The sequence below is a fragment of the Panulirus ornatus genome, chromosome 14 (genome assembly GCF_036320965.1).
Source record: "Panulirus ornatus isolate Po-2019 chromosome 14, ASM3632096v1, whole genome shotgun sequence".
Classification (NCBI taxonomy): Eukaryota; Metazoa; Arthropoda; class Malacostraca; order Decapoda; family Palinuridae; genus Panulirus; species Panulirus ornatus.
Genome location: NC_092237.1, coordinates 56,470,075 through 56,489,077, shown reverse-complemented (window position 1 = coordinate 56,489,077; position 19,003 = coordinate 56,470,075). Strand labels below are relative to the sequence as shown.

Genomic DNA, 19,003 nt, shown 5'->3' with positions numbered 1-19,003 from the left:
CATTTGGACAACTTTTGCAGGGAAATAGTGCAGATGACTGGGAGATGTATAAAAGAAAGAGGCAGGAGGTCAAGAGAAAGGTGCAAGGGGTGAAAAGAGGGCAAATGAGAGTTGGGGTGAAAGAGTATCATTAAATTTTAGGGAGGATAAAAAGATGTTTTGGAAGGAGGTAAATAAAGTGCGTAAGACAAGAGAACAAATGGGAACATCGGTGAAGGGAGCCAATGGGGAGGTAATAACAAGTAGTGGTGAAGCAAGAAGGATGGAGTGATTATTTTGAAGGTTTGTTGAATGTGTTTGATGATAGAAAGGCAGATATAGGATGTCTTGGTTGAGGTTCTGTGTGAAGTGATCTGGTAAACAGAGGTAGTGAAAACTTTGTGGAAGATGAAAGCCGACAAGGTGGCAGGGTTTGGATGGTATTGCAGTGGAATTTTTTTAAAAAAAGGGGGTGACTGTGTTGCTGACTGGTTGGTGATGATATTCAATGTATGTATGGTTCATGATGAAGTGCCTGAGGATTGGCAGAATGCATGCATAGTGCCATTGTACAAAGGCAAAGGGGATAAAGGTGAGTGTTCAAATTACAAAGGTATAAGTTTGTTGAGTATTCCTGGGAAATTATATGGGAGGGTATTGATTGAGAGGGCGAAGGCATGTACTGAGCATCGGAATGGGGAAGAGCAGGGTGGTTTCAGAATTTGTAGAGGATGTGTGGATCAGGTGTTTGCTTTGAAGAATGTATGTGAGAAATACTTAGAAAAACAAATGAATTTGTATGTAGCTTTTATGGATCTGGAGGAGGCATATGATACGAGTTGATAGAGATGCTCTGTGCAAGGTATTAAGATTATATGGTGTGGGAGGTAAGTTGCTACAAGCAGTAAAAAGTTTTTATCAAGGATGTAAGAAACGTGTGTGAGTAGGAAGAGACAAAAGTGATTGGTTCCTACTGAATGTCCATTTGTGGCAGGAGTGCGTGATGTCTCCATGGTTGTTTAATTCATCTATGGATGAGGTTGTTAGGGAGGTGAATGCAAGAGTTTTGGAAAGAGGGTCAAGTATGCAGTCTGTTGTTGATGAGAGGGCTTGGGAAGTGAGTCAGTTGTTGTTCGCTGAAGATACAACGCTGGTGGCTGATTCGGGTGAGAAACTGCAGAAGCTGGTGACTGAGTTTGGTAAAATGTAAGAAGGAAGAAAACAGAGTAAATGTGAATAAGAGCAAGGTTATTAGGTTCAGTAGGGTGGAGGGACAAGTCATTGGGAAGTAAGTTTGAATGGAGAAAAACTGGAGGAAGTGAAGTGTTTTAGATATCTGGGAGTAGATTTAGCAGCAGATGGAACCATGGAAGCAGAAGTGAGTCACACGGTGGGGGAGGGGGTGAAAGTTCTGGGAGTGTTGAAGAATGTGTGGAAGGTGAGAACGTTATCTTGGAGCAAAAATGGGTATGTTTGAAGGAATAGTGGTTCCAACAATGTGATACGGTTGTGAGGCGTGGGCTATCGACAGGGAAGTGCGGAGGAGGGTGGATGTGTTGGAAGTGAGATGTCTGAGGACATGTGGTGTGAGGTGGTTTGATCGAGTAAGTAATGAAAAGGTAAGATAGATATGTGGTAATAAAAAGAGTGTGGTTGAGAGAGCAGATGAGGGTGTACTGAAATGGTTTGGTCACATGGAGAGAATGAGTGAGGAAAGATTGACAAAGAGGATATATGTGTCAGAGGTGGAGGGAACGAGGAGAAGTGGAAGACCAAATTGGAGGTGGAAGGATGGAGTGAAAAAGATGTTGAGCTATCGGGGCCTGAACATACAGGAGGGTGAAAGAAGTGCAAGGAACAGAGTGAATTGGAATGATGTGGTATACCGGGGTTGACGTGCTGTTAATGGATTGAACCAGAGCATGTGAAGCGTCTGGGGTAAACTATGGAAAGTTTTGTGGGGCCTAGATGTGGAAAGGGAGCTGTGGTTTCAGTGCATTACACATGACAGCTAGAGACTGAGTGTGAGCGAATGTGGCCTTTGTTGTCTTTTCCTAGCGCTACCTCGTGTGAATGGGTGTGTGTGTGTGTGTGTGTGTGTGTGTGTGTGTGTGTGTGTGTGTGTGTGTGTGTGTTGCCATTTCATGTGTGGCGGGGTGGCGATGGGAATGGATGAAGGCAGCAAGTACGAATATGTACATGCATATATATGTATATGTCTGTGTATGTATATGTATGTAATGCTGTCTCCCGCGTGAGCAAGGTAGCACAAGGAAAAAGGCCATTCTTTCGTCTGTTTCCTTGTGCTACCTTGCTAATGCGGGAGACAGTGAGTAATTATAATAATAAAAAAAAGTTGAAATGTATAGGTATGTATATGTGCGTGTGTGGACGTTTATGTATTTAAATGTGTAAGTGGGTGGGTTGGGCCATTCTTTCGTCTGTTTCCTTGTGCTACCTCGCTAAAGCGGGAGACAGCGACAAAGTATAATGAATGAATAAATATATATATATATATATATTATCCATGGGGATAGGGGAGAAAGAATACTTCCCATGTATTCCCTGCGTGTCGTAGAAGGCGGCTAAAAGGGGAGGGAGCGGGGGACTGGAAATCCTCCCCCTCTCGTTTTTTTTTCATTTTCCAAAAGAAAGAACAGAGAAGGGGGCCAGGTGAGGATACTCCCTCAGAGGCCCAGTCCTCTGTCCTTAACGCTACCTTGCTAATGCGGGAAATGGCGAATAGTTTGAATATATACATATATATATATATATATATATATATATATATATATATACATGAAATAAAATTCCTCCTTTACAACAACTTTATACTAATGTAGCCTCTCTTCAATTCAGTATTGTAAAACAAAACAACTTTTCAAACACTTAGTGATCATACCTGAAGTGGTGAAGGTGAGCAGCTGTGGTCACACGCCCGCGGATGAGGGTGCGTGTGGGAATGGGTGTGGGTGTGTGCTGGAGTACCGGAGGGTGAGGGCGTGTGTGTGTGGGCGTGGGAATGACTGTGTTGGTGAGCTAGAGTCTGTGAGAGTGGAGGGGTGTTGCCGTGGGTGTGGGTGGGGATGACATCGCGCACGGTAGCTCCCGATTTCTGGAGGTGAGCAGCGTAGGCAAGGCGGAAGGCGTGACCCACGATACTGTTGAGCTCCTCAGCCTGTTGGAGGGTAAAGAAGGTCAAAGTCAGTTGTGGTTGTGGGGATAGTCCCGGTGCCAGGTTGGTCGAGTGTGGTAATCGGGAGGAGATCTTGGGTGTCTGGGAGCTAATGTGGTTAGGTAACTAGTTACTGGGGTGATGATAAGGTGGTAAATGATGGTAAAAGGAGAGAAAATTACAGTAATGGACCAAAAGATCAGAGGGATAATAGTGAGCAGGAGGAAGATGAGATGAAGAAGAAGAAAGAGGAATATACTCAGTTCTATTGAGAAAGATGGGTATCAAATTGTTTGAAGGGGAATCATTAACTATTCAGATGATGTGCAGGAGATCTCTGAGCAGCCAGGATTTTACAGAATGTTGCAATTAAGAGTTAATGTTTCAAGGATCAACCTTCTATCGGATGATGAGAAAAGATATTAGTTTTACTCGGAGTTGAACGGGAGTGATATTGAGTCTTCAAAAGTAAGATTTCCCTGATTATGAGATGCTTAATGGACAATACCATTCTTATACTGTTTATGGGTGTTCTTCACATGTTGATTTTTAGTGGTATTATCAGTAGTGTTGTGTACAGAACACAAGAAATCAGACTCCTAGTATGGAATGGGAAATATTTCTGGAATTCCGGACTGAATGACACCACCAAATCCTGTACTGAACTATGTGACATTGATTTTTTTTTTACTTTTGTTTGCTATTTCCTGCATTAACAGTGCAGTCCCAGGAACTGATGAAGTACAGCCTCATTTGTTCACATCCACTCTCTTACTGTTATGTAAAATGCACTGAAAGCATTGCCCCCTTACTACAGTTAAGCCACACACACTTTTCTGTGCTTTCCCTGACCACTTCATATGCCATAGTTCAGCCCATCGACAGCTCCCTGTATACCACATAGCTTCAATTTTCACCATTTCACGTGTTTCTCACCCTTCTGTATGTTCCAACCCCAGTAACACAAAGCCTCTTTAACCCCATCTTTCCACCTCCTTGTTGTCTCCCTCCTCCTCACCCTCTACCCTTCTTAAGGATATATCCTATTAGTCAGACTCTCTTCACTCATCCTCTCTACATGTCTAAATTTCAGCACACCATGTTCAGTTCTTTCAAGCATATCCTGCTATTCCTTACATAATCAATCTTTAAAACACCACATATGAAACAAGAGGGTATTTGGCAGGAATTTGTATTTGATACCTGGGATGCTAGAGGTCAAAATGTGTGCCTTCTACTTGCAAGCCTAGGTTACTAGGTAATCAAATCCATTAAAGGTTTTACTTATCTAAATATACATACAAATAAGATTGATAGTGTGGTATAAAGGCAAATAACAAGGGATATGTAGTGGCAAGCATAGTGAGCAGTGGGTACAATATATTTACAAAAGAATGGTACAAGTGGGCCTTAGGATCTCATTGGAGAAAGGAAAGCAATGATACTGGCACCGGTGATAATACAAACAAGGTAAGAATGATAGTACAGATAATAAGCTTTAGCACAAAACAAAATGAGTATTGGGGAGAAAAAGTGAAGGAAGTAGTCAAGATATGGGCTGGAATACTACACAAACAAACGGTGAGCACATAATGCAATAGCTCCTGAAATCTATGAGAACTAGAACATCAAAAAATGTGAAGATGAAGAAGGGTGTACACTGGATGGAAGATTAGCATACTTGAAGTGCATTTGTACGACGGCAGTAGCATTAAATGGTAACTTAACATTAAATGGTAACTACATTAGGCAAACAGCTCAAGGCTCTTTAAATGACTACTTTCATTGCTGATGGAAATTACCCTAGTAATGCTTTAACTCCCTTGAATGCCACAGTAGAATCCTTGAACATATTGGCACGGCCTTTGAACAAGATAGTAAGACCTTAGGGATGACATCTGACTTGACCCTTACTGGTCAGCTTGGCTATCATACCCAAGGGTTGTACTGTTATGCTCAAAGACTTTACCGTCATGCTCATTGGCCGTACCTTAATAATGCAAGGTCGTACTTTTGTGCTCCAGAATCACACCATCATGTTCAAGGGATAATCATTGTTTTCAACACTCAATAAAGCAAATGAATTACCTTAGGATTTAAAACCACACCCTTTTCAACATATAAATTTAACTACACTGAAAGACTATTAAGATGATACATATCAGAGATCGCTGACTTTTAATTCCATGTCATTTGAGATCAATCCACCCATTATGCTTGGGGCATTTCCAATACCTAGACAACAATGCAGAAGTAACAATTACTGCCCACTCTTACTCATTACTCTCCTGCTTATTACCCATGTCTACTCACACTCATCCTTCTCATGTAAATTAAGTCTGTCAGGTTTGCAAGACAACAGGTGCAACTGCAAGCAGTTACGAAGCTGACTTGCCCCACCCTCAGCTACCAGTAGCCCTGGGGTGTGGGCAGACACCGCTATTTCCTGCTACTACATACATGGTACCCCTTACATTTTATGGAACCCCTTGCGTTCTATGCAACCTCCTGCACCATATGATACCCCAGTGATACTACCAGCTGCAACTCCTTGCTATTCAAATACCCTCATGGAATATCACTCCTACCCCCATGCTGCCCCGTACTAACACTTGTTGCCTTCCTTCTTTCCCAAGCTACCTCATTGCTACACTCCTCACCCTAGAACACCTCACTGTTACCTCACGATACCCTTGCAATCTATTATCCCCAGCTACTACCTCCCATACACACATACGACCCTCACCCTTAAAGCCTCCTCTAACAACGACTTACAAATTAAGAAAGCAGATCCTTCAACTCGGCCAAGCTTTCGTTACATTCCCTCCTTCACAGTGAATAATTTTCTCAAACGATAGATGCAAATTCAGTACTTTCTTTACCTCTTTCTTAACGCCATCACCATTTCCACGCCCTGTTTGACTTGCACCATCTCCCTGTGTGAGTAGATTCCATTTATCATACAGTGAAGTACCTTTTTTAGATGTTTATTGACACTATTTGTACTCTTGCTTTGGTATGGAACTTCAAAACAATGGAAGAATTGGGAGAACAGAGCGGTAAGTCTTGCTATGTTATGGTCCTCACCAACTTCACTGGTCATTCCTTCGTTAATTTGGGGACCATCCGCCAGATGACCTCCCGCCCCACTTTTGGAAACCTTTGCTATAAAAACCGCTCCCCTTGCGCTGCATCCATGACACTTACTACACTTCAGTTGCGCTTTCGGGCCATTTGCAGCTTCTACAACCCTTCTACCTCCCTGTTACTTCCATGTACTACCTCCCTGTTACTCCTCTACGTCCTCTTGCTACCCCTTAATGCTCCTTAGCACCTTTCTGCTTTCCCGTTCCCCCCCCCCCCCCCCCCCCAAGTCTTAGGATTTCTTGTTAGAAGAAAAAACTTCAAGATGAGTTGACAGCCTCGACCATTTGACTACAACGTTGAGTATTTCCCTCACACATTCGCTCGGATAACACTGCATACCGTTTTCTTGAGTCTCTTTCGCAAAACCAACTGCTCCCGACTACAACTTGACTTTGATATTGCCTATACATCTTTATTCACCATTATGGGTCTTGGCTACAAACGAGTTACTCTCTTGCTTCTCTGGGGGCCAGTTTAGCAAAGTCGATGGAGATGGCGAGTGTGTAAGTGTTGGGGCTACAGTGAGGAATGTGGGTGGATTACTGTAGGTCTCCATCTCCCTGCGTCAGTCAGCCTGCCTATCTTTCCAATTCCTTCCATACTGCTTTTCCCCCTCTATATATGACTCTCTATCCCTCACCTCCACAAGAGTCTACCTTCTCCGTTTCTCTCATCCCCCAATATGACCTCCCTCAACACGACTTGTATCTTCCATCCCAGTACGTGGTCAACTGCCTCTCTCATCTTCCTTGAAATAAAAAAAATGATCCATCTGAGATTCAATGAGATAATTCAACAGCAGACAGACTGTTCAACTTTCTTAGGAATTCATGAAAAGTTCCTGAGCATACGTTAATTCCCCGTGGAAAGTTTCTGAGGTATTTTTTCAGGCAAATGTGAGTAGACAGCATATTTCCACACAGACCTCCCCCCTCCCCGAGCCTTAGTCATTGGATTTTCTATGCTGGAAAAGCTCAGGGTATATAACTTTTTTCCCCTTTCACAGAAATATTTACTCTGCTCTATCAGGTAGCTCGGCACTGAGGGTACATGTATGGGGCCTCCTTCCTACCAGGTGCTGCTGCTGTTGGATTCACCAGGTACCCATCAGGCTCAGGACCCTGTCTTATGACAGCCCGTTCTTCTGTACGAGATAGGGAGAGGTCCCTCAGACGTGGCTGAGTATGGACGCACGGAAGCCGTCCGAAAGAGGGTCCTGGGTCCAGCCGGGCGAAGCGACACGAAGCGCCCCTTCTTCCCCGCAGCCTTTGAGGGTCATGTTACAAGGGATGCGACAGTGTCCCAGCCGTTTGGGTACTGCGCGATACAGGACGATTGGATTGACGAACAAGAGTAGATGAACTGGTAATACTATACCAGGCGTTGAAGGGATGGACAGATAAAGAAACGTGCGACCGAACGTGAAGAGAGAGAGAGAGAGAGGATGGAAGAAGCAGATGGGGGGCTTTAAAGAATGGATAAGTATGAGAAAAAAAAAAAATCCAAAAGAAAATTTGATTAATAGGAAACAAAAGATACGACAAACGCACGAGTAAATAATAAAAATCGTAGGATAGGATGATGGGTCATACAGGCAAGAACAGACGACAGGACAACAACGCAGCCACAACCGGTCCTGCAGACAACATATGACTGATGTTTTCCGGTGGTGATACTGATGAGGACGATGGTGACATATGATGTTCATGAGGACGATGGTGACACATGATGCTGATCACGATAATGGTGAGTAAAGACAAGCATGAAGACGCTGCTGGCCATAATGACTTGGTGAGACTTGGTGTGTTAAATCTGATATCTGTCTTTATGTTTAGTTTACTATTTACCAATAGTCGTCATGTCTAACAGACATGATAGCAAAGCAGAAAGTAGCTAGCCGCTGGAATAATGTATACACCCCCTTGAGTACAAACGACCCTTGAACATGATATTAAAACATCGACATCGAAGTTCAATCCTCGAGCACGACGATACGACCTATGGGGATGATGTACCGGCCTCTGAACTGACTCTTAGCTTTAAAGTCAGGTCAGAGGTGACGCGGACGGAGATGGACAAGATCCACAACGCCTACATCTCACCTCACCTCACCATCGCCATGAACCTCACTCCGTCGGGAACACTGCAACCCACCACCAGCAGGGAAGCGAGAGGTATCAGCGGTGGGGGGGAAAAAAAGAAGCAACAGTTCCCATTCTAGAATAATGGTTGATCATCATCTGGCGACATTACATGATAGTGGAATGTGGCAACATTCAGCGAGCGGGGCAGTTGCCATGTACCAACAAACATTAACGTCAATTTTCAGTCTATCAACAATGCTACCAAATATCCTGCCAATGGGGGATGGAGGAACACGAGTGGCAGAGAGAAGAGAAGCAGTAACAGAAGCAGCAGCAGCAGCAAGCCACTCCGAGACTAGGCCAAGCAAGTCTTGTACACTCCCACATCACCTGATGACCTCGAAACCCCAAATAAGCGGGGCAAGCACCAATCTCGTGTGATGATGGGCTACCGGTGTGGTATGGCTCTGTCTGCCTGCCCCTCCCAACCCCCCCCTAAACACCCCTAACCCCACACTCCCGCTCCTTCCCTCGTCGTCTCCACCCATCACCCCTCCACCCTCGCCTCCCACTTCATCAACATACCCCTCCCACTCCAATGACCAGTGACTCAACCCCCACATTAGGAGTGTCTTCCTGGCCCACCACCCGTGATGAATGGGACTCTCGAGTCTCTTGTTTGGGTTTGGGTTGTATGAAGTCGAACAGGAAATGGTCTGTACTGTAATGAAGGATGCATTAGTTTCATACACAAAGAGAGAAACACTCGAAGAAAATGCACTTGGGAACTTATCGTGCTTCATTTCCCCGTGGACTCATAGGAATATATATATATATATATATATATATATATATATATATATATATATATATATATATATATATATATATATATATATATATTCGGCATTTCCCGCGTAAGCGAGGTAGCGTTAAGAACAGAGGACTGAGCCTTAGAGAACATATCCCCACGGCGCCCTATACAACCTCAGACATCCTTCGTATGAGGATCCTGCAGCTCTAAGGACGTAGAAGTAAATAAAGGCCTTTCTTTGAGGCAGAAGGTCCTCGACTAGACTAAACTCCTTTCCGTCCACTGGTGATGATACAGCCTTGAGGAAGACGACTTCTCGCTCACGTTGCAGCCACTAGCAAGCAGGTGGAGTCCGGTAACATAGCCACCAACAACTGGTATCGCTGAAATGCAGACAGCTCACTGTGCTGTACATGGAGTCCTCTCTCTCTCTCTCTCTCTCTCTCTCTCTCTCTCTCTCTCTCTCTCTCTCTCTCTCTCTCTCTCTCTCTTCCGTTTCTTTAAATCACGACTGTTGGTGTGGGAAGCGTCGGTGGTCGTTCTTGTGGGTCGTGCTACCTGTCTTCCTGGCGTGTAATGACAACAGTTATTCATTTGTGCTGCTGCGGGGATGGTTCTGTGTGGGGTGAAGTTCGGATAGTGGGCGTTTTGTGGCCAGGGTTGTGTTTTCTCCGTATATTATGGCAGACAGCTGGTGGTGAGGGGTGAGGGAGGGGTCTGTCGTGTGGATGGCAGTTCATGTGCGTGTGTGTGTGTGTGTGTGTGTGTGTGTGTGTGTGTGTGTGTGTGTGTGTGCGGGATATGGATGGTCGTTTGCATGGATGGTGCCCCTAGTCGTGCAGTGCATGTGCACCTAACCAGAGCAACCTGACCTGAATGCTGCTCAACAACCCATCCCCCCAACCCACCAGCGCCCCCGAGCACGAATGTACAACCCCGTGTGTGTGTGTGTGACCTTAGACCCGACCGGTGGAAATAAGAAAGAAGCAAAGCCCGGGCCATTTACCTTCATACGGAGACGATTTGAATGAATTCCTTTTCTCCACTAAATAATGATCCGTGATCCCAGCTCCGATGGGGTTAAGGACAGGCTAGAAATATACAATGACGGGAGAGTCACCAACGGCTATTTATGAAATGTGATGTTGCGAAACGATGCATACACGATGTGGCGAATGCGATGTTCTGTGAAACCCGATGAGTCGGGAGGGCAATGCGAGGTATGCGCATGGTCTTGCATAGTGGTGGGGGTGTGCATACCTCCCAGTCCAGCAGGCTGGCTGCTGTGGAAATGGACGAGTGTCTTACGAATGCATTATGCGCTTCTGAGAAGTGTCAGGGGAGACTGGCCGAATGACAAACTCCCCCAAAAAAGCGAACATGAAGAGACTGTAGGTAGCTGCGTGGAATGAGGTGATGCACAGAGGAGGAACTCTCGAAGACCGTGGGGGACAAGATCAATGTGTTACGACAGCATATAATACTTTCAGGTTCGCTCTAAGCCAGAAGATAAAGCACCCAAGTTCAGTCAATATATGTCGGCAGATAACATTTCCAAGTTCAATGTAAGCCGGCAGAGAAAGCACACAAGTTCAGTCAATAGAAGTCAGCAGATACCATTTTCATGTTCACTCTAAGCCAGCAGATAAAGCAACCAAGTTCAGTATAAGTCGGCAGATAACACTTTCAAGTTCACTCTAAGTCAGTAGATAACACATCTAACTTCATTCCAAGAGCTGTGTTCCCCAGGGTCCGGTCTTTGCACCTCTGCAGTTTCCCCCTGTCCTGTATGTGTGACAAATACGTCGATACAAACCACAGATTCGCGTCACTGCTCGCGGACGAAAACGGGGCAGGTCGAAAAATCTCATCAGCAGAAAAAAAAAAAAGAAAGAAAGAAGAGAGAGAGGCTATAATCGGACACCGATCACGCACCGAAAATTACACGTTCATGATCGGCTTCGTTATCGAGTACCTGAAGAAATAAAAAACCAGCACGTATAAAATATCGGACGCAAACAAACGTTACTGCATCACTGAAGATGAACGTAAAAGATTGAGACTTAATTATGATGGATGACACCCCTAACTCAAGCGAACATAAAGCAATGGTTGATGCCAACCTCGTGAGAGACGATGGTGGAGTATTTTTTTTCCCTTATTCTTTTTTTTTTTTACAAACCTTCGAGACGAGAGTAGAATTGATGATTATGGTCTTCAGGGCAATTATTCTAAAGCCTTTCCAGACCAGAGTCCCGTTGTGTGCTAACATGAACCTTCAAGTCGGGCAAAACCTCCGTTAAGGTAAAAAATGTAATGATTTCAAGACAGATGACAATGTCTATCAAGAATTATACTTAATGAGAACGACTGAAGTCACTTCGATCTTGATCCCTGAGCGCTATATATCTATCTATCTATCAATAATCATTATAACCTTCATCGTACTTTATTCGTCCAAGAATACATGGATTGAATTCTTTATAACAGAGTGGACACGAGCGCATGAAACCAGAAGCAGAGACAGTCAAACACACAACCTGCTGTGGGTACGACATATCGATATACGAAGGCGACAGGAGGGCCCAGGGAACACACTCCCTTACCTCTCAACTCACGACAGGCAGCAAAGACTGTAGCAATAACGCAAGTGAGAATCATAATAACAATAAGGTACAACAACTACGAGACATAACAAGGAAAAAGAAAAACAACGTAACGATTTCTGAGGCTCGAGGCATCAAGAGACCCCAGCCTGCAATGCGTCGGGGCAGCGTGGTCTACCTGGTGGTGAAGTTCAAGACCTCGCGAGCAATGTGCTGCACCTCCTCGGCTGCCAAGTTACTGTAGCGGGTGGGTAGGCCTCCGGGCCGGGGCCAAGACCAGCCTGGCTGATCACAGGAGCGAGGCGGCCCAGTCTCCAACTACACACAACGCGGAGGTGGACAAGAACCTCCACGTCTGGCCGTATGGTATAAGGTTGCTGATACGTGACTTCAGGGAGACTGATAAGGATCTTGGTTATCTGAATGGTGTCATATGCAAGTAGAAGCCAAGAAAATGTGAATGTTATCATCCTAACTTTGGATTAGATACTTCTTTTTTAGTGTTACCATTCTAGCTTTGGATTAGATACTTTTTTAAATGTTCCCTATCCTAACTTTGGATTAGATACCTTTGTTTAATCATTCATCTCCGTCATGTATATCAGCTACGAGACATCAGTAATACTTAGTAACCACGTAAGAGGACGTAAGTGTAACCACGTAACAGGACGTAGGCATGTTATATATCTTTCATCCCCCAAATAAAAGGCGTATGCATCTGAAGACAGAAACAATAACGAAAAAAAAAACTCCATTTACACTGAACAAAAGGCAGTAATGAACAATAAGGCTCCAGTTACAATGCTTAACGAAATCAATGACGACAAATAATAATAATGCTCCACTCAACAATGAATGATGAAGGCAGTTGTGATGTCGTCTTCCGCCACAACTCTCCTTTGTCGCCGAGAGAAAGTGCAGCTCGCAAAAATGTCACCGTTTCATTTGCATACGGCATAAATCGAAGACCACCCATCCCCCTCATTAGTCTCCCTACTGCGAAGTCCGCCAGCAATCAGGATGCTCAGCCAGAGCTCCTCTGGCGAACTGGAGGTGCATCCAGAGGAGACTGGGGGAAGGAACACCTGCAGGGCCTGGGGCTCGGTCCCTGTGACCAACCGACTGGCGCTCCCATACCTGGAACGCTGAGAGGCAAGTGGCCGAACGCCTTTTGTTTATCTATCTATCTAGCCATCTATCTATCTATCTATCTATCTATCTATCTACCTATCTATCTATCATCTATCTATCTGTCTCTGTCTATCTGTCTGTCTATCAGCAGACTCGGCCTTCGAGTGAGAAAGACGAGGGCAAGAGGTCACTTGCGACGAGGCTACATCATCAGCGGGCGGGAAAGAGTTTCAGCAGAGTCGTCGAAGAAACTTCTCGTCCTAAAAGGGGCCCCACCTTCCCCTACTCCCGCGTGAAGAGCAGCCTCGAAGCCGTACTAAGAGCCCCTTAAAAGGAGTCCTAGTGTTACATAATAAGAATATCATTAATGATAATAAAAATATCAATGATAAAAGTAATATATATATATATATAAGCTTCCAGTTACACACACACACTCACACACACACACACACACACACACACACACACACACACACACACACACACACAGACGATGCCTGGGTGCACAAGGGGGCACAGGAACACGTGTCTTACGTCATGTACAGAAGACGACAAAAAGGAGCGGAACCTGACGCAGCTCCAGGCAGGACCACCGAATACAGCTAGTGGAAGGCAGTCAACACGCTGGATGACTCACCGGGATTATACGTGTGTATGTACACGGTTACATAAATACACATTGGGGGAGAGAGAGAGAGAGAGAGAGAGAGAGAGAGAGAGAGAGAGAGAGAGAGAGAGAGAGAGAGAGAGAGAGAGAGAGAGAGAGAGAGAGAGAGAGAGAGAGAGACCCGATAACGTACAAAGCGTTGGACGTCACGGAGTGAGAGGTTCTTGAGACACACTGGTAAGATGAGGAGCTGCTGGGGCTTAAGCAGGAGTGAAGGTGGGTGAGGGAGGGAGGGAGTGGGTGGTATCACCGTCTTCGCCAACACTGGGCATCCCCAACACAGCAGCCTACCCCAGGCGAACGGTGTGTGTGTGTGTGTGTGTCTTCACCATCACTAGATTTACATATATGCACGTTCATGTTCACACATCTTCACACACAGAAAGATCAAGCTTGATGTATCTCTTGGGATATCTAGGAAAGGATGAGAGTCAACATCTTATACATCACCAGCCTCATGCTCCTCCTCCTCCTCCTCCTCCTGCTCCCACACCAACAGCCCTGCAGATGATAATCTCTTAAGTAGGCTGACGTGGTATTATTCCCTCCACCATCCGAACCCTTAGCTGTATACAGAAACGAGTATATATATATATATATATATATATATATATATATATATATATATATATATATATATATACACACACAGCTAACTGCCTCTCCCATCTTAGTGAGGCAGCTTAAGAAACAAATGAATAATGGCCTCATTTGCACACATCCGCTTTCCTGCTATCGTATACAATGTACAGCAACCAGAGCCAACCATCCACAGCCAAGCCCCCACATATAACTCCTTTGTTTACCCTGACCCCTTTATATTCCCTGGTTCACCCCACCAACAGCACGTCACCCCCCATATACCACGCCCCTCGCCTGCCTGAATGTTAAGGCCCCGGTGCCCTATAAACCTCCTTCACTCCCTCCTCCCATCGCCTTTTTAGTCATCTATTCCTCCCTCACCCCACTTGTTTGCTCTCTTTACCTATGACACACAGATCCTCTTAGTCTCTCTCTCTCTCTCTCTCTCTCTCTCTCTCTCTCTCTCTCTCTCTCTCTCTCTCTCTCTCTCTCTCTCTCTCTCTCTCTCTCTCTCTCCGCTCATTATCTCCACATGTCAGATCCATATATATATATATATATATATATATATATATATATATATATATATATATATATATATATATATATATATACATATATATATATATATATATATATATATATATATATATATATATATATATATATATATATATATATATAAAACATTTGAAATGTCAATCTCAGAGGGAAGTACAAATAAGAGCACCATACAGAAAAAAGCCAAACTGCGAATGAAATTTTATAGATAAATATTCGAAACAGGTTTGTGGGATTTTGCTGCTTAGCGCAAGAACCCCCTGGGTCAGCTGTCCGACTGGTGGCTCAGAAACTCGATTAAAATTAAGCATGAATCATATTCGATCCTATCATCTCCCCCTCCTCTCTCTTTACCTTATACAGGCAGCAAGTTAGGGAGAGGTGGATGACTCGGGTGTGTGTGTGTGTGTGTGTGTGTGTGTGTGTGTGTGAAACACAGCAAATCTTATACCGTACAAGTCCCTTCTGGTGAACAACGTTTCCCGAATAGCTGTAAAAATAACAAGGATCAACAACGGTCACTGGTAATATAAGAGGAAGATGCTCCTGAAAACTGATAAGCAAAGACGACCATCAGTCTGGTGGAGAGAGGATTCGTGTACAATTGACGGTGTTTCATGGAATAAAACCAGCAAGTTTGGTTTACAAATGTCGTGTGAAGATTAAGAGTTAGAAAAAAAATGAAATCCTTTTTCTAATATGATTATACAAGGGGAAGAATAAACCATGGTAAAATATATATAATATCTAGAGGTACCGCATGGAGGAGACGAATTTTTTCACTCGCTAAACGCGAAGGCACAAGGCATGGCCTTTGCGCATGACGGAGCGGTCCTTTGACCAAAGGTCGGGCCAATGTACCCAAAGGTTACCGTAGCCTTGTACTCGAGGGTCGCCCCCGTCGTGTTCGATGGTTTAAGAGGACAAAGAGACCACGATTTTCAAGGGTCAGAAGAGGGAGGTAACATAGCCACAACCCAAAGAAGAAAACGTATGAGCACTCTCAGGCAAAACACCGCCGGATGACGACCAATCGAAATGATAGTCAGTCCAAACGACATCTTTGAGGGATGAAAACGAGACTGACGAGTTAAGAGGATACCAGCTAAACGACAGCTTGAGAATGACAGCCAAATGACAACTTAAGATGTGACAGGCAAACGACAAGATAAGAAGACAGCGAAGACATCAACGTAGAGACGGCGTCTGCAAACCGATGACTTAATAAGATAATCGACCTTAGTCGACAACTGAAGAATATACCAACCACACGACAAACCTTAAAGGGACGATTTCAAGAAGAGGAGGGACACAGCAAGACGACACCTTAGGAGAGCAAAGGCAACTTAAAAACGACGTCTTCCACGTCCTTATGAGGATCAGGAAAATTCCTCCGAGGCTTGATGCAGGTGAGGAGGCGTGTGGGTAAGTGACGTCACGGGGCAGCGAGGCCGAGGGAGTGTGGGAACTCCGGTTAGTTGAGCATAATAGTGTCGCGACCCTGAGACTTGGGCGGCCCCCACCTGGCCCTGTTGTGGTAGTGGGTTGTGGGGGGGAGCTGTGGTTGGCGTGGGGGGGTTTGGTGGCGACTGTAGCCGATGTTGCGGTGGATGAGTGGGTTTATAACTGGCGTTGTTGAGGGAGGGGGGTTTGAATCTCTTGAAGGGGTTGGTTGCGACAGTATGCTGCGTTCTGGCTTTGGCTTCCCGGAATGGCTGATGGCTGTGGCCGTTGTGGTTGCTGCTGGTCACTGTGTCTGGCATTGAAGGACTCTCGGTGTAACTATGGGTGCCACGGTCGCTTTCACGTCTGCAAAAACCTTTCGATTCTTCTTCTTCTTTATCTTCCTCTTGTTTGCGTTTCATACAGTGCCTGGCCTGGCCTGGCCTCCTCGATGAGGAACCTCCAGCCACGACTGGGGAGAACCTCTGCCATAAAAACAAGACAGCCTTGCTGGAGCGACAGGGACTGGGCATTTCTTGATGCAGAGCGTGGCCTGTGAAGAATACACCGACTGCTGCTGTGGGGAGGTGTTGGAGCATATCTATGGCTGGGTTGTAATAGCGGTGCTGGTGTTGGAGGTGTCGCAGCTCAGCTGTACCCGGGTCGTAAAGCGACGCTGGTGTTGAGGGGTGGGTGTTGCAGTACGGAGTCGTTTTTATCACCTGTAATTGTTGTATAGCGTTTTGGGCGGAGACCGAGACTGGCATTGATAACAGACATCAATACCGTACAAACAATCAGTAACGAGAAACCAACGAGGGGAATAAACAACTCATCAATGTGGTTGGGTTCCCGGGGATGTACCGTCCTTCATTAAGGATAATCAGTCGACTGTGATGTTACGATTCTAAGGGTCAAGTGTCAAGTCCATCATTACGGAGGCCAAGAGGGCGCGGGAGGCCCCTCAAGCTTTACCTCATTTTCAGATACAAGTTTTAAGAAAATGAATGTGTTCTGTGTGTGTGTGTGTGTGTGTGTGTGTGTGTGTGTGTGTGTGTGTGTGTGTGTGTGTGTGTGAGACTGAATAGACTAGATGCATTTATTTGGAGAATTAGGCGAGGGATCTTCTTCTATCTTCTGGACGAAAAAAAAAAAAAGAACGATGAGGCAATAGTTTTTCTGGGCAATGGAGACTGACTGGCCCCCTTATCACTCCATCTCCCCCGGACCCTCTGGGGGGTAAATAATGTGCGGTTCCGGTGGTTCACGGTGAATGGAGGGGACTACATGATGAATGAACTGGGTGGTGCTCTGAAGTGGGTGTAATGCGCAGGGTGCGTGACAGTGTGTGGGAGTGTGTGTGTGTGTGCGTTGCGACACGTTGTATGTTATTTGAGGTGCGTGGGAGCGTGAAGCATGATGGTGTGTGTGTGTGTGTGTGTGTGTGTGGGATGCATGACACGGGAGAGTGCGTTCTGGGAGGGAGAGAGAGAGAGAGAGAGAGTGAGTGTGTGTGTGTGTGTGTGTGCGGTGAATGTAGTGAAAGGGGGAAAGGAATGCTTGTGATGAATCATGGGAAAGGGATTCCACCACAGGAATCGACCTACCTCTCGCCACCGCCAACTTGACCCCCCTCCATCAGACCGCCAACTTGGCCCATCAGACACCGCCAAGTTTACCAACCAAGTATCGCCAAATCCACCCCATCAGTTCCGCCAGTCAGACCAGCGAAAACCTCCATATACCACCTTTCCCACAGGCGACACTGCTTTCGGTACAGAGACGTCGCTAGCGGTACAGAAATGTGTCTTGTGCTGCAGCGACGTCTGTTGTGTGGTGCACGGAAGTGGCTCTGTGGTGGTGCAGACACTATTATCCACAATTTACGAATTCCTGAGCAGGGCGGAAATGCAATTTGGCTCACGTGAAGTAGTTGCCTGAGGTCAGAGCTGCCAGCCTAGGGGTTCCACTTCACCCAAGTATTATCAGTGATAATAATAATAATAATAATAATAATAATAATAATAATAATAATAATAATAATAATAATAATAGTAATGACAATAATGATAAATTAACTGGCGTTTTTTTCATACTTCCGACGCTAATGTCATACTTCTAAACATTAATTACCCTCAAGAAATCTCATACTACTCTTCATAAAAAATACTAAATGACCCACAAAAAGGGGGCGCCGGTTATAACACTTCCCACTCCAAGCTAAGAATAACACATGAACAAACAACACAAACAAAAGGGATGGTCATACATCCAAAGCCCAGCTCTAACGTAAACAAACACGACAAATAAACAAGTAATTTGTAAAGCAACGACACATTAGGATAAGGCACATACATACAACACGACCCACTACTGTCAGACTCCTGACTAAACAAATGTTTGATTATGGTTAGGTTAGCAGACCAGTGGCATCCCTACTGACTTCTGCAGCAAGATGGGCGAGTTCGCTGTGCCCTCCCGCCCATCTTGTGGGCGCTGGCTCAAAAGGAGTGTACAAGCACACCTAGGGACTAGGGGAGGTGGGCCTCGATGACTGAGTGACATGAGAAGTTTTCATAACAAGTGGTCTGCTCACAAGGTCTGGGACACAGTGAATGAACTGTGCTGACAAGTTACAGAGCACGCGAACTGATACACGAAGGCTGAACACCGGCTGACTGGATGATATAACAAGGTATGATAACAAGTTACTTACCTCCAAAAGACAAAATTAAGTTACGACTCACGTATCTGTAATGGAATATGGCTAAGAATGAGATATTCTTTCTTTTTTTTAGCTCATATCTTGTA

General features: G+C 45.1%; 1 protein-coding gene across 6 annotated transcripts in view; it reads right to left on the bottom strand.

Annotated features, from left to right (window-relative positions):
• LOC139753456 (EGFR adapter protein-like) overlaps positions 1-19,003 on the bottom strand; it is an 846,501-nt gene that overhangs the window by 15,375 nt on the left and 812,123 nt on the right. For all 6 annotated transcript variants that reach the window (XM_071669991.1, XM_071669989.1, XM_071669992.1 and 3 more), the window contains one exon: positions 2,882-3,157. In XM_071669991.1, coding sequence (XP_071526092.1) covers positions 2,882-3,157 — 276 coding nt within the window. The remainder of the gene's footprint in view (positions 1-2,881; positions 3,158-19,003) is intronic.